Source organism: Vanacampus margaritifer, chromosome 1 (assembly GCF_051991255.1).
Source record: "Vanacampus margaritifer isolate UIUO_Vmar chromosome 1, RoL_Vmar_1.0, whole genome shotgun sequence".
Lineage (NCBI taxonomy): Eukaryota > Metazoa > Chordata > Actinopteri > Syngnathiformes > Syngnathidae > Vanacampus > Vanacampus margaritifer.
Window position 1 is genome coordinate 36,148,182 of NC_135432.1, and position 17,008 is coordinate 36,165,189.

Genomic DNA, 17,008 nt, shown 5'->3' on the forward strand with positions numbered 1-17,008 from the left:
TGGAAGCTTTTAAGGCCTGGAATGAGTAACAGATCTTTCTACACATCTTGAAGCAATGAGATTGTTTTTTAGGACGCAAAAGTTGCTGGAAGCAGCATGGTGCTGTGTCAAAGCGCTCATGATTGGCAGGCTTGCTGGGGTGGCGGGTTGTCTTCATGTCAGAACTAACATTGGACACACTGTAAGATGTCAGTGAAGAACTTAATCTGCAAGTCAGATGTTTCTCCGGTTTGATCCATTGCTCGTGTCTGATCTGTATGTTCTTTTATGACAGACGGTTTCTTCTCATCTTTGTCTCATCTCAGGGTCAGAATTCTGCTTCCGCAATTTCACCAGTAGCTCCGGCATGATCGAGTCACCGGGCTTCCCTGACAAATACCCGCACAATCTGGAGTGCTCCTACATGATCATTGCTCCGGCCCACATGGAAATCAGCCTCACCTTCCTCACCTTTGACCTGGAGAATGACCCGCTGTTGGTGGGAGAGGGTGACTGCAAATACGACTGGTTGGACGTGTGGGACGGCTTGCCGCAAGGTAAGTGCACGCACAGGCGAACATTCAAATTCATTTCCACGCTGCAAACGCATGACTCACGCCATTTCCACATGGACATTCCGTCAGGAAGCGCTCACTTTGATGTGCAGCCTTGCCTTCAATTCATTTGGGTTACATATAGGAAACATTATTTCACACTGGCATCCGAAAGTGCTTCGACACCCCGAAAGTGCAGCCCTTTCTCATGCCCCGCTTATATGAACAGCCTTTATCAGCGCCTTCCTATTCCTTATCACCTTCTGTTTCCTTCCTCCCCAGATGTAAGTGAGTTGGGATTCTTATTTGGCTCCAATGTGAGGTGCTGAATGTCAGGAAATGGCAAAGCAAAAACAGTTGTTATAAAGCACTTTGATGGTCACCACCAAAGAGTAATTGCTGCTGAAAACCACATTAGTGTAACTAAATGGCGTTTATGCACCTCACCTCCCTCCATTTCTCTTCCCTTTTATTTATAGAAAAGTTGGGGCAGAGGACTGCTTTGCTCCAATAATTCCATATTTGGTTTCTAAAAAAGGATCCACATGGATTTAATTTTTCAATTGCTTATAGCCTTGAATTTGGGAGCTCTGGTAGCCGCAGACATTGAAAGAAGGAGAATTAGGAGGAAATTAAACCGTAGCCCACTTGGAGTGAGCCTCGTCCTCAGGCGTGAAAGGGTTTTGGCAGACAAGAGGTAAGGGTGAAGAATTTGGCGTCTGGCAAGCGAGCAAGTCTCAAGACTACGTTAATCCTCACTGTTCCAGCGTGCGCGCGCATACGGATGATCCCAGAGCAGCTTGCATTAAGGCGGGGATTCCAGTCCCCCTGCTGGGGTCCGGCTAAGATGCACAGATGGACGGAGGCATGGAGAGGGGAAAGAAGGGAATCAGGAGTAACTCTAGAATTAGCCATCGCTTAGCAGCATAAAAGTTGATTTCTTCTGCCGTATATCCCCAATGCACCAAAAACATCTTCAACAAAATAAAAAGTCCAGTGTTCTTTGAAAAATCAATGAAAGGTCCTAACTTGCTGACTAACCTTATTTGTTGATCTGCAGTGTCACCACTGATCGGGCGGTACTGCGGTACAAAGATCCCTCCAGAGATTCAGTCGTCCTCTGGCCTGCTGTCCCTCTCCTTTCACACAGACATGGCAGTGGCCAAAGATGGCTTCTCTGCCCGATACAACATGACACAGAAAGAAGTCAGCGAGTGTGAGTGTCGGATGTCTCCCTATATCTCTGGGGGGCGTGTTTGTTTTGTGCTTGGCTGGTATGTTTACCTGCTCTTATTAAATCTCTATTTCTGTACCATCTTCCCACACTCATTTTTCTTTTTACACCTCACTCTCTTTGAAGCTTGCCCACGTAATGCAATTCAGTTCACCTGTTTGAGAAGATTTTTTTTCCTGACAATTTAAATATTTAAAATTGACACCACCTCAATTGACTATTTGCCCATTTTCTCTGTGGCTTTACACTCACGTCTTCCGTCTTTATAATCTGCTATGTCTTCCTGTCATCCATTCGCTTCAAACTCCCATGACAACTGAATTCCTATTTTTTCCCATCTGTCAGCGTTTCACTGTAGCATGGCACTCGGCATGGAGTCGGGGAAGATCAGTGACGACCAGATCAGCGCCTCCACAAGCTTCTACGACAACCGCTGGTTGCCGCGCCAGGCTCGCCTCAACAACCACGACAACGCCTGGACGCCCTCAGAGGACAGCAACAAAGAGTACATCCAGGTCTGACAAGCCACCTTTCCATGTCCACAATTCTTTTGTCCAGAATACTGTGTTTGGACACACAGCATACTTACGTACCAAATTGCTCATCGTCATACACAAGCACCTCCTACAAATGTCAGAATTTGGTTATCAATTCATTCACTCACAGCCATTTTCACTGAAGCAACCCCCTTCTCTCCTGGCTGTTCTACTGGATTTTGACTGATTTTTTAAGACCCACAGAATATTATGTTCTATTGCTATAAAAACATGGAACCTACCAAAAAAAAGATTACAGTCTCTTCTTTCATCAGAAAAGAGTATATTTGTATCTGTTTCCGTTTTGCAGTAATTAGCATTAGAATATAGCTTAGTTTCCTCATTATTCACAAACCTGTTGAAAACTCTGGGGGAAAAGAGCTTGTTGCAATATGTCCCTGGTTGATCTCTTATACTCTGCTGCCACCTGCTGGCCATTTTTTTAAATACCTACCATTGCTTTAAGCAACCTCTTCAGGTCAAAGGCTGCATCAAAGCCTTCTATATGCTCTGGCATAAAAAAAATAAAAATAAAATTAAAAACTTATAAATACGTTTTTGGGACTACGGCAATATTTAGAACTGAAATGAGTTAAGACTCATGCATTATTAACTGAAAAACACAACTTGTTTTTGTTTTGCTAATACTGCTTGCTCAGGAACAAAACCAGACAATGAAAACACTATTGTGTTTTGTTGACAAAGATGCACTAAGCAGCAGTGACGGTATAGAAATGTGCACAGAAGGAACTGATGATAAGCTAGTGCTCCTATTTCTACACTGTATATTGATATTTATATATATGCACACATGCAGGCGAGAGCACGGTGATGGATGAAGGTGTTTCAGAGGATCCCATTCATGTTACACCATTGATCTTAGCATCCAACGTTCTTCTTCATTTACACATGACAATGCCTAGACGCAAGCGCCACCTCGGTTTCCTGCGTACTGACGATCCTCAGCTGTCTACATGACAAATAGAAGCAGCGGCTGGTTGTCTTGGTTATCTGCGTCAATCCTGTGCATTATAAATGCACTCGATGCTTTGTGGTTGCTCCTCTCCTATCTATCATTTCTCTATTAAGAAAACATAACACATATTTTAAATTTAATGTTCCCTTTGCCTCTTTTTCAAGGTTGACCTCCACTTCCTGAAGGTGTTGACGGGCATTGCCACTCAGGGGGCCATTTCCAAGGAGACACAAAAGTCTTACTATGTCACTACCTTCAAGCTGGAGGTCAGCACCAACGGGGAGGACTGGATGATCTATCGGCATGGCAAGAACCACAAGGTACATGAATGTTCATAGGCCTATGTAGTGTATATGTGTTTTCGTTTCCCTGGTTGTTCATTACAAAATACTTTGTTTTTGTGGGAAACAGAATAGTACGATGATGTATTAGAGCAACGTACAAATATATTTTGTTTGCGAGTGGGGGCAATATTCCGAGAAAAAAACTTGAAAATTTGCCACTTTATAAAGTCACAAATTTGTGACTTTATAAAGAAATAAACTCATAAATTTGCAACTTTATAAAGTGGCAAATTTGCGACGTTATATATAAGTAGCAGATTTCCAAGAAAAAAAACTCTTTTATGAGAAATACACGCAGAAATACACATAGCGTACTACTCGGATGTTTTCACTTTCAGTCGGGTTTCTTAGATAAGGAGATAGTAATGGCTTTAATCATATCTTGTTAAGCATTCGCACTTTGAAGCGTTGGGTACTGCCAGTGACAAAGACACCTCACTTTGCAAAGTTCCACACCCTGAGGATCAAGTATTTAAGTTAATTTGTTAAAATGCATATTTAGTTGTACATTTATGTTTACAGAAATATTATTAACATATTCATGCTTTTTTTTTGTACAAGTAGCTAAGTTGATGTGTCGAATCTGCTGGTCTCTGTCATTCACTTGCATTTAACTAAAGTATGCTTACTTCTGATTGGTTAGTGTTAGTCAGCTGTTAGGGGATCAGGAAGTGTTGTCGTTCTAGCTGCTGTGTATGATGTGTAAAGATTCAATTAAGAATGAATCTGTCTCCATCCTGCCTTTTCATTTTTATAAACAGTGTCCCATTACCACCAACGAATCCTCACATTAAACTATGGCTACACTATGTGTATTTGTCGTAACTTCCTGAGTTTTTTTCTTGCAAATTCGCCACTTTATAAAATCGCAAATTTGTGACTTCATAAAGTGGCAAATTTGCGAGTTTTACCCTCCCCCCTAAAAATTAAACGTGGCCCTAATATATTATCTTAGAATAGTGTAATTTATTGAGATATTAATTATAAGTGATGATTCTCTGCTGACCTATCAACAATCCGCAGTATCGTAGTAAAAGTACAAATCAAACCGTTTGACAGTTGAAAGGCAAAACAACTGCCTACTGTGTTAAACTGAAATGTAATTCTTGGTGGAAACATTCCTAGAACTTGTACTCAGATCATGACATTGGTCATGTGGCAAAAAAGAGGTGATGGAAGAGTTGTAGATAGCAAGAAAGGAGGTGAAGCTGACAAACAAGTACAATGGAGTCCTCTGTGTGCCCTTCTGGGTGTGTTATCTGCAATCTTTCGACCATTTCCACACTCGCAGACACACAAGTTTATGTATGAATGTATGTTTACTGCAGGATGTTGTTGTCAATTCGCATTGGTCTCAATTCCTCATATCTGGGTTGAGGTCACCATGGATTTTTAGTAGGAAAATGGAGAGTGGTGAGGGGGATGGTTGCTCTGTGGAAGGGTTAATCCACAGACACACGCACACACTTCCACATTTAACAAAGTAGACCCCTTCTGCGCTGGCCACTGATTAGTTTGGGTGGGACCGGTGGGGGGTATCGGATGTGGAGATTACCCAGTGAAACTTAAAAAGAAGCAACATCTGTGCAGTTTGTTAGAAGCCCTCAACGCACACCGCCTTTAATAACCTCTGGCTTGTCACCCTGTCTGGAGACAGATATGATGCCGGCCTCTTTGTAATCTGAGCTTTTGCTCACCTCATCTCAAAATGACCTAATCATTTTTTATTAGGTGCGACTTTCCAAATGAAACAAATGGCTTTAGTCTAAATTTGGCAAACAACAATGATCTGACTGAAGCAGGACTTTTCACTCTCTTTGCCAGTCAGGCTCCACCCGCGGTCCCCGTGGGCCACAGTCAAATCTACTGTGACTGCTAATCCATCGTCCACGCAGTACAAACTCCCGGTTAGCCATTCTAAGCCCCCCAAACAGCTCTTAAGTGGTTGAAGCTCATTTTCCGTCAGGGGGTCCTGTAATGACAAGGATTTTACTTCTGTAATTGTCATTTAACACAGCGCTCAAGAGCATATTGTGGCTTTGAAGGCTTGCACAAGTGTGCACAAGTATAATGCCTTATTATAATGTGTGTGTGTTTGTGCGAGCGTGCGTCTACAACTTCAACTACAACTTTATGGACTTTTATTTTTAAAGCGGTAGTCGACCCAAAACATTTCTTCACAATAATGTTGTGTGTTTTATGTGTTAGACTAAATCTAATAATTATTATCCAGGCTAGGGGGCGGCCATTTTGCCACTTCCTGTTGACGGAAAATGACATCACATTTGTTCACGGCTCACCTGTTTTCTCTTTTTGGTCATGTGACTTTTGTAAACTAAGCCTTAATATTTCATTTCAGTGCTGTTCAAACCTGAAACTGATTGCAACCTGTTTGTTCAATAGTGGCTCACAGTTATAAGCTTGACGTTTCAAATAAATAAATAATACACTTTCATACAAATCTTACAGTGTACATGTACAAGTTTACTTATTAGTATTTTTTAAATTTGAGTAAAAACAATTCACAGTAATCGACTTATAGATTTGTTTCAGGATTAATCAGTATTGAAAAAGTTGGGTCAAAAGTAACCCAATTATAGATCAAAAAATGGACCGATCCATCTTCTGGGTCAATGTGACCCAACTTTCTGCATTGTTTTATACAAAATGACCCAATTTTTTGACCCAAGTAAAGGATCGGACCAATATTTATGAGTTGTTTAACACTAAAAGACAATTTCTTGATTTAAAGTAGAGGATCGGTCCATTTTTTACCCGTAGTTGGGTTATTTTTTAAACTGTCTTTAGAGAGTATGAATAGTGATATGGATCGACTCGCCAGGTACTAGAAAATTCACGCCTCTAATGTTTGACTAGTGGGACTGCAACATATTATTGTAAAGGGTTGACCGTTAAAGATGTTGACTGGAGAAAAGTGCTTATCCGTGTGCAAGTGCATCCATCAGCCTGTGTTTTATGACGTTCTTTGTTGCAATACATTGTCCAACTGACAGCCATGTGACATCTTGATTTCAAATCACACCCATTCACACATGCATCTCATTCTTTGATGAGATGTTAGCCCACGTATAGCTCTCTCTCGCACACATACAATACGTTAACATACTGTTACAATATGCACACAGTCCATCTCAGAGCCCAGAGCAGCAATCGGCCAGCTGGAACCAGTTCCTGCTGTCAACATCTTCATAGCAAGAACCAGGAAGGGAGAGGAGTGGAGGTCATGGCTTCACAGGCTGAGAAAGAGGAAACAAATGGGGGCAGAAGGGAGCTGTGAGGGGACCTGTGAGGACTGTATTGACAAAGAAAGATGGCGGAAAAACACAAATGAATGAAATATCAGTTGGATAATGTCTTGTGCAGAGCTCGCTACGTCTCTGCGGTGTACTCAGCTCCACACTGCTAAGACTGCACACGCCAAACGGACTCACAAGTGAGAGGAATGCTGGAATGGTAAATGAATTGAGCTGTGATGTGCGGAAACACAGCATTTTCTACAGCGCTGACAACATTCGGTGAAAAGATGTCTGTTTTGTGGTGCACTTTGTGTTTGCTGGCCCAAAGCAGTCGATCTTCAGAGGCTGTAGCATAATACTCACACACACACCTTCCACCGTGACCTTGTTTTCCACAAAGGTCATCAATAGTTAAATAGTCATGGTCCACACCCAGTCTGGCCGTCGCATGCGTATGCTGAGCTTTCCACAACGAGCGGCGCTTCGTTATATTTTCATGACCTTCTACGCCAGGAGACACAACATGGCGGCTTTAATTATTCAACTCACCTCTCCTGCATGTGGCAGAAGCGGGAACCGCACCCCAGTCGTCAGGCAGATTAGAGCAAAGCGGTTTAAATGAAAGTTTTCTGTCTCTGATGCAGCTTCATTTAAAAGTGAAACCGCCATCAACAAGTTAGTCAATGAGCAACCATCTGCTTCCCGGAGGCAACGGCCTTTAACCTTTGAAGCGATGGGGTCGGGCGCTGCGACAAAAGGCAGGAGGAAGTGGAGGAAACTGAACCGCCATTGTCTTTGTGTCTCCCCTGTCTCCTCTTCTTTTCCGAGGTTGGCATCTCTGCTCTCACCTCTTGAGAGATCATTTGTCTTACTGGGTCATTTAGCTAGCCCATGCTAATATTTTGAGTCATAGCCATTATGGAAGGGCAAGAAAATCCCACAGGTGGTCATTTAGTTATGGGAGACCTTTTGGATCCTTTTGTACTCACATGTCTGCTATCTCATTTTAATTTCTAAATCATGAAACTTTCTCATGATTCATATTAATGGAAATTCTAGCTAATTTGCCATTTAATGCTCTAATAGTTTATTTCCTGTCCCAGTGAAGAAGCTGCTTATTGTGCTTTGATTCCCACTTGCTCCTCCAATGCCTCCTCACTTACTGTGTTCTTTTGTCTCATCAATATAAATGCAGCGCACAAATAAAACATTTTAACATCTTGTTTGAAAAAAATAAACTTTAGCAAGGAGAAATCTCTGCGTGTTTAGTTAATCGACACAGCACACATACACACATAACTACCGTGAGCAACTTGTGAGACAAATTAAATACTCCATATATCTGCATATGCTACAAGCATTTCTTGTTGCTTTCTCTATACCTTCACTTTGCTTCCTTATTAGCAGTCTACACTCGCGACTCGGTGTTGACCACTCACATATTAGCATTTCTGATCATAAATGTTGAACATGCAATTTACAATTGCCACTCAACACACTCCACACCCTAGGACAGACACGTCCCATCCCTGTTGCTGTTTTTAGTTTTTCTTGCTTTTCCACTCACAACGCTTTGTTCCAAATATCTGGGAGCAGCAAAGACGTTGCCTTTGTGTAAGCGTGTGTGGGTGTTTGCATAACCCCCATAAGAGCTCACATCCACTGTTTGGCCTCTTAGGTAAACACGACGGTTGCCGGTCATCCATCCAGCAGCAGACACAGCACAGATAGCCCACTTTTCTGTTCAAACACTGACTGGTTTGTAAAACCATCGTCAGCGCTACTTGATTAAATCAGGCCATGCCCGAAATCAAATAAAACCCTAGAGTAAGGTTTTGAAGTCCTGTCATATGTCACTCTGTGAGGCATATGCCAGACAAGAATATTGTAAATGGGTCACTTTCCACCAACATTGCAAGTATTTTCAGGCACTTTAACTCTTTTTTTAGAGGTGTCAGGCAATTAAAAATTTTTATTGTAGTTAATCGCATGACTTCAATAGTTAACTCACAATTAATCGCAAATTTTATATCTGTTCTAAATGTACAATAAAATATTTTTTTCTAAGTTATCATAAACTTGTTAACAAAAGTGGGAAAAGATGTTAAACTAATATAAATATGGCTGCATCTTTTAGTCTTTGATACAGTAATTTCACAAGAATTTTGTTAAAATTAAACAGATGTACTATACTGTAAAAAACGAGTGTGATATTGATTTGTGTTGAGGTCGTTTTTGTGCCACTAGATGGCATAATTGCATTTGTAAGATGTTGATGACAGCTCTGTGAGTTTTTTTTTTTATTTAAATCATATTAAGAGCTATGTAATCTTTAACATGAAGTAACTTGTGAAATTCTGTACATTTTTAAAATTGTAAAATACAACTCGACCCTAGTCTCCACTAATATATGCATTATTATTAAATTTATTACTGCAAAATTTTGACGTGGATGTGTCTGCTGCACTGCGAATGTGTGATGTTTAAGAAACTTTAAATTCACTCAAAATGAATGCACTACTTTTGACACGTTTTATTTTGTGCTTTTCTGAATGAATACATTTAATCTTTTGATCATTGCAATCATCTTTCCATCGTTCTCCATTATGAAGCTTGGCCAGAACATAATGAAGTGAATGACACTGAACTGTCTTTCAGCTAAACTTCCTCGTGTGTGTTTTCAATTAGTTGTGAGAAATGCACAGATGCACCGAGAGGATGTGCCATAGGAAAGAGGAAGTGGTCCTCTAAAAGGAAGATTGGTGTCTGTCAATGAAAGCCACCATGAAATGCCCCCTTGAGCATCCCAGGACTCTTTTTTACCCCAAAACAGGAAGTAACCCGAGCATGCGGGCTACGTTTGCCCTGTCACCCCTGCAGGCCCGCCCTGCCACAAAAGACCCAATGGGAGGAAGGGAATGTTGATGCTTTGGGATGGGTTAGATACCTCATATCCTCACATCCTGCCCACCTGGGAACACTTCCTGTGCTTAATGGCCAATCATGTTTAGTCTTGTCAGGTCATGTCTCTCTCACAGGCACCACAGAGAGGTGTGTAGGAGCTTGTGTGTGTGTGAGAGTGCGTCCCTAAGATCATAAACCCTCATCTATCCTCTCGCTTTCCCAGCCTCCTAGAGCCAAACCTTTGACCTCAAAACACAATGACAGCTGGGCTGCTGACATCGGATCCATGTTTGGGTTGTCTCCGCTGTGTTGGCCTGTCTCTGTGTGTGTGTGTATGTTTGTGTGTGTGAAGCCAAGCAAAGCCGTTCAGTGTGCGTTGAAGTGTGAGGAAATGACAGATAAGACAAACCCGCATAAGGGTTAGCACATTCGACAGCAAGCAACCTGCTGATGATAGTCTTTGCCTTTCTACGCAGGTTTTCCACGCCAACACGGACCCAGCCGAGGTGGTGCTCAATCGCGTACCGCAGCCCGTCTTGGCCCGGTTTGTGCGTATCCGACCACAGACGTGGCGTAACGGCATCGCCCTGCGCTTTGAGCTCTATGGATGCCAGATTACAGGTGTGTAGAAGACAACATACGGTTCTATTGTTGTCTTTGCTGAGTCAGCGCAATGAACAAAGATGCATGACATGACATAACATGTTATCACACAACACAAAATGACGTAACCTAGCATCGTTTAGCTAAAGTAGGACACTCCAGTAATTATTTTTCACTTTTAATAACATTTTGACTTTGGCAAAGCACTACAGGGTGACATTTTACAGCACTTACTAGGAGGCCACATACATAAGTCGAAACATTCCGTAGTCTCTATCTGTAACCTATGCTTAGTAAAATTATAAAACTACAGTAAAGATGTGTCTGGACATGGATTTAAAAAATAATTGAATGGAAAAACAGTGACCAAAAAACAAACAAACTGTTCCTTACCTTCATTCATGTGGGTGGGTGTCTGGAAGGGGGTCAAGTGAAGATGTGCATTCATATTTAAATGAGAGTTGTCAAACAATTATGTTTTTTATTCAGATTAATCACATCTTAGAATTTTCATCAATCATGATTAATCAATTAATTAAAAATACTTTTTATCAACATTTTTTGCCCTCCAAATTTGAAGAGCACCTGTTATGTGTTAATTCTTTCTACAGTTAATGTTATGAGGATGTTTTCAACATTTTTTGATCCTCCTCTTTTTCTAATCCGTTAATTACTTGCATAATTCAAAATGGGGGGGGGGGGGTGGTTGAGCCCAATATTTTGACATGAACAAATATTCTGAATGTCATACGCAAACATTTATTAAATGCTTTTAAAGTTTAAAACCGGTCAAAATTAATAGTGTGATTAATCTGTGTTAATACATGATTAATGCGATAGTTTTTTGTGATTAATTAATAAGTTAACACTAATTTAAATGAGGTATTATTAAGTATTTCCTCATCATAACCATCAACTATCTTGGACCACGGGCCCCCTTTATGAGCATTGCTCTGTCCTGTTTTGTACAAATAAATCACAAGAAAACAAGAGCTGTTGGTGAAGTTAGGTGATCACTGTATCCTGCCAGCAAGAAAATAATTTATTTTAGGGATGTTCGATACCACTTTTTTCAGACCGATTCCAGTACGAATACTCAATTATTGAGTAGTTACCGATACCAATACCAAATACTGATACCGCTAGTACTGTACTTAGAATTTCCCCCTCAAAAACAATAACAGATCATATCCTAATATAACATTTTCCCTTAAAATTGTATGAAATTGATGGCAATTTTTCTATTTTTGCGAGTGCCGATACCTTAAAATGAGGCTGGTATCGGGACTGATTCAGATACCTGGTTTTGGTACTCGCCCATCACTCTTATTATTGTATGAAAGTTATGCTCAAAATGATGTTATTTCCATTTCCATGTTCTGTCTTACCTTGAAAAAGAAAATGTAGCTAAATATAAGCTGAACTTAAACAAAAAAGAGATCCCCGAACCAGAAAAAGCAGGAAGCCTCGCACACATTTAGACTGTCTCACACTCCCTGTGCTATATTTTAAACATAGCTCGCCTCAGGCTAATGATAGGAAAGTGTTACTCTATTCTTCCTTCCAGAGTCTTCATTTGAGTCATTTGCCTTTCCCACAATCTCTCTGAGCTCACGCTCCCCTTCCAGACGTCGCCCGTCTTCCCTCTCATGGTTTTAGACTTTTTTTTAATGTGTCTTCTTTGCTTCGTGAGCGTAGCCGATCGGGGAATGAGTAGCGATCAATCTTTCATGGTTGCCTCCGCGTCCGTACATGGCACACTGTGATCCACTTCAGCTGCTAAGCACTGTGAGCGAAGTAACTATTAATGTCACAAACCAGGTACATCCCCACGCTGATAGTTCCTAAATGTAGCGGCACACCCTTTGAAATGTACACACACAAGCGTATAAAATCCCCATGCCTTAACTAAATGATTTATTCCTTCATCCTTTGCAGTGACATAACAGCATGAAACTTTGATCTGCGTTCTCTTAAACTGTCAGCACAGCTAACTTCTCCCTTCCTCCGGCCCTTTCTCGCTTTCTGTCTCTCCTCCTCTTCCTCCTCCCTCCTCGTTGGTCGCCTCACTCTTGCCTTCTCTCTGCTGCCGTTTGTGACTGCCGGAGTGTCATCCTAAAATCCCCAAGCCATCATCCCCGTGCCCCTTTATCCTCATTTCTTGTTCCAATGCAGCAACTTCCAGTGCCAATATCTGAATGAGTTTTATTCCTACGGGGTTTTATTCAGTGCATGTGTGTATGTGTTTCTGTGTGTGTGAATGGAGAGGAGTATTAACATTTCAACCCACCGGGCACGATTGTGATAGACAAAAATTATTTAATTTACAGGGCTCTAAAAAGGTTACTGTGTAATCTTTAAAAAAAAAAAAAAAGTCAGTATATACAGTATTGTCAGAATATGGTTTGTATGAAATGTATGCATGTGCACATGTTTGGAATATTATCAATATATATTATCAATTATCACATGACCAGAGCTTTTTACTTCCTGGTTGCACCTTGAGAAGAAGATGGCTTCCTCAACTTATCCCAGCATACAACAAAAACATACATTTTCACCTATGTGCCTATATTATTATTTTTATTATTATTTTTATTAGTAGTAGTGGTGGTAGTAGTAGTATTGACTACTTGAAAGAGCTATCAATGACACCTGATTTTGATTTTTATATGTCTGAGAAAAAATTGGGATTAAATGGGTTCATTTCATTAAAAAAAAAATAAACAAACGTATTTTCATCAACATACATTTTTCACCAGACAAAAACCAGACTGGACTAAACTAGACTAAAACCCTCATTAATAAACAATAACTGGGACTAAATCAGTATGCATTTTTGTCTACTAACAAAAATGTACTTCACTTAAAAACTGAACTAAAATCCACTGACATTTTAGTTCATGAACAAAGACGAGACGGAAATGATATGCTTTTGTAAAATCCTGTCTTGTGCTAATCTGTCACTGTGACACTGTCATGTGACACACAGTGACAAACCCCCTTTCAAATCTGCAGCTAGCTAGTGCAACATGCACAAACACATGGGACAGACAGGGGGTGGATTCAAGGTGAAAGTTTAAAAAAAACACAAAAAAAACTAAATGATAGTTATACCGTAACATTAATCCAACGGCTATTTACGTTCCAACAATAATGTTATTCTGACTGCTAGCTAATGTTAGCTAATTTACTAGCTCATAGCATGGAGCCATTGCAGCCACTTATTGATATACTGTAATTGTGTGTGAAGTTGTTTTTCATCAAAAAGATGAAAGAAAATGTTATGTGGAATAGTTAGCATTATCTGATGACAAAAAAATATACAGGGGTAAAATAATTGTCCTACTAAAACGTTGACAATTTTTGTTAACTACAAAACTGGACAAATAACATTATGATTTCTTGGACTAAAATAAAGTCTAAAATGCTAGATTTATAGTCAACTAAAAGTTGACCAATTAAAAAACGGGATGAGGTCGACTAACTATGATAGAAACTAACAAGCGTGATTGAAACTGGACTAAAATTGAGACTAACTTAATGTCTGATAAAAAAAATAACACTAATGGAGAGGAGTGATGGGATCCTAAATAACATATTTGAAATACAGTGAGATGTTTGCGTGAATGCTAAGCAAAGAAATGCAGCAGCATAAACACATGTTCATCCCACTGATAAACACTAAATGTTTTTTAAGTGTAGATGCATTTCTATTCCTTTGGGACTCTCTTAGAACTTTGCTCCCGTTTTAACTCCATAGTGCTGAGTAGCCAGTAGTGCTACGATGTGGTGAAGCTTAACAGCTCCCAGGTGGGAATTTGCGTAACAGCATGAGTGTACGTGTCAGGTCAATGACTCAGGCGTGTCCATCCACCCTCCTGAGGTGAAAATGAAAATAATGTTGGCCCGTTCTGCTCAATTGCCACAGACGCTCCGTGCTCCAGACTACAAGGCCTGCTGTCTGGCCTGCTGCCTGACAACCAGATCTCGGCCTCCTCCAGCAGGGACATGATGTGGAACCCCAGCACCGCCCGCTTAGTGGCCAGCCGCTCTGGCTGGTTCCCCGCACCTTCACAACCCCTTGCTGGGGAGGAGTGGCTTCAGGTAGGATAAGATTGAGCAACATATAGCACCAAATTGTACAACAAATTGAAAAAAAGTGACACGTTATCTGACTAAAAAAAAATTAATAGATTTCTCACCGGCCCATGATTAATCTCACCAAAAAAGTTTCCATGGGTATTGGTTAAGCAATTCACTAGCAAACAAACACATAAGCTCCTTGGTAGAGATAATTATACAAGCTCCTGGAGAACCATCAAAGCATTTTTGTTTCCCCATCGTTGATTGGTTCCAGGTGGACCTGGGTGTGCCCAAAACAGTGCGTGGAGTCATCACCCAGGGAGCAAGGGGGGGAGATGCAGCAAGTGGAGGAACCACAGAGAACCGGGCTTTTGCCCGCAAGTACAAAGTTGCATATAGCCTGAATGGAAAAGAATGGAATTTCATCATGGACCGAAAGACCAGCCAGCCTAAGGTCGGTAGAGAGAACAGGATACAGTACATGTTGTGTGTTTGTTGGAGGTTCCACTTTGTAGATTGTGTGTGTGGTTATTTCTTTCAGATTTTTGAGGGTAACACACACTATGACACCCCAGAGCTGCGTCATTTTGAGGAGACGGTGGCCCAGTACGTACGACTGTACCCTGAAAGGTGGTCTCCAGCAGGAATTGGGATGAGAGTGGAAATACTGGGCTGTGACCTTCCAGGTAGGAGATTCAGTGGTGGTATAACTTTAATTTGAATTTGGATGTGAAATATGTCATGGTCGAGTACGGGCTTCGGCCTTCCTGGGTGGAGTTTGCATGTTCTCCCCGTGCTTGCGTGGGTTTTCACCGGGTACTCCGGTTTCCTCCCACATTCCAAAAACATGCATGGCAGGTTAATTGAACACTCCAAATTGTCCCTAGGTATGAATGTGAGTGTGGTTGTTCGTCTCTGTGTGCCCTGCGATTGGCTGGCAACCAGTTCAGGGTGTACCCCACCTACTGCCCGAAGCCAGCTGGGATAGGCTCCAGCACCCCCGCGACCCTTGTGAGGAAAAGCGGCCAAGAAAATGGATGGATGGAATATGTCATGGTTTTGCACGGTGGAGACCCAAGTGCGGGGAAGCAGGAAGGCAGGTCAGGAGGATCTCAAGAATGATTTATTTTCCGATTGCAAAAAAAAAAAGGGAAGCAAGGAGCGTGGAATTATCAAAAATACTATACAGGTAGTCCTCTAGTTACGAACATCCGAGTTAAATGAACATTCGCAGATAAAAAACAAAGGCTGACTAATGTCCATAAAAACTGTATTTTGCATGCAAGTTCATATTTAAGTGCATGCCACATCATACATTATGGTACAGTATTGTACTGTAGTGCCCCTCTCTGCCACAACCCCGCCGAGCAGCACCGCGACATTTGCGCATTTCAACTACCTCTCTCTCCGGCGATGAACGGCACAGGCGCCACTGCGCACGCACTCGATATTGGCGCCACACTGCGAGTATATTTTAGAGGCTCTCCTGGAGGATATTCATGAAAAGCAGCCCTTAGTCGTCTTCTTTATCGGCGTAGAAGCAAAACGTACAATATCTCTTCAGCTTCGAAATCAATTCAATCTGACTGGGCGTTTGCCATCTTGAAAACAACAGTGAACTAATGCTGCATTCGAGGAAGGAGGGGATTTTTTTCCCCCACTCGGATTGTCACAGTTCTATCCTCAATGCGTTCGAGGTGATTGTAAACAATAAAGATGGCTGATTCCGATCAATTGTTTGTTGTTCTGGTTCAGGCAGTCAGAACAAATCACGTTTTGTTATGTGAAGTTACTTACTTCGAATAACCAAATTAATGTCATAATAAATAACGACATAAGCATCATGTAAATTATGTTCTGCCATTCACGGTCTGTGTCTCCATGGCAGTCACCATTGCCGAGTTACGTCAGATTGAAGTCGGTCGGTGAAGTCGCAGTATTTTTTTTTCAGACTTCTTCAAAGAGGCGTTCCAGAGCACTTTTCCTGGTTGGAGGTCAGAAAGGTCCGACTACTCATCTTCCTCAAATGCAGAATAAATAAAAGTAAACTTAACGCGACAACGTGGAACACCTGGACAAGACACAGGTGGCTGAGGGAGCTAATTGGTTGACACATGGAAAAGGGCTGATGAGACGCACAACCTTAATGAGACAGATAAGACATGGAAAAATGGACACATTGAAAACATGACAAAACTAAATCCATTCAAAACAGGGAAAAAAACAGATCATGACAATAAAAGTCAAACAGTTTTTGCAAATCATGCAAATTTTTTATTATCCTTTAATAATTAAATTTTATTGAATCAACCAATTATTTTATTAGAATGTTAAATGTAGATGTAATTCTTTATTTTACAAAAAAAGTATTTATAATTTTCAATAAATAACACTATCTAACAAAATGAATGACTACATGCAATACACAAAGACCATCTGAACAAAAAATGGACCTACGAGAAGGTGCTTCCGAGAATAGTGAGGCTGGCGTGAGTTTGTCAGAGGAAGAAAGACACACAACCATCGCAGATTAGA

At 41.1% G+C, this 17,008-nt stretch overlaps 1 protein-coding gene across 4 annotated transcripts in view; it reads left to right on the forward strand.

The window, feature by feature from the left end:
• The window catches only part of nrp2a (neuropilin 2a), a 69,541-nt gene that overhangs the window by 30,108 nt on the left and 22,425 nt on the right, over positions 1 to 17,008 (forward strand). For all 4 annotated transcript variants that reach the window (XM_077551537.1, XM_077551543.1, XM_077551547.1 and 1 more), the window contains 8 exons: positions 306 to 536; positions 1,594 to 1,749; positions 2,113 to 2,282; positions 3,444 to 3,599; positions 10,261 to 10,405; positions 14,319 to 14,494; positions 14,748 to 14,927; positions 15,015 to 15,159. In XM_077551537.1, the coding sequence (XP_077407663.1) occupies positions 306 to 536; positions 1,594 to 1,749; positions 2,113 to 2,282; positions 3,444 to 3,599; positions 10,261 to 10,405; positions 14,319 to 14,494; positions 14,748 to 14,927; positions 15,015 to 15,159 (1,359 nt within the window). The remainder of the gene's footprint in view (positions 1 to 305; positions 537 to 1,593; positions 1,750 to 2,112; positions 2,283 to 3,443; positions 3,600 to 10,260; positions 10,406 to 14,318; positions 14,495 to 14,747; positions 14,928 to 15,014; positions 15,160 to 17,008) is intronic.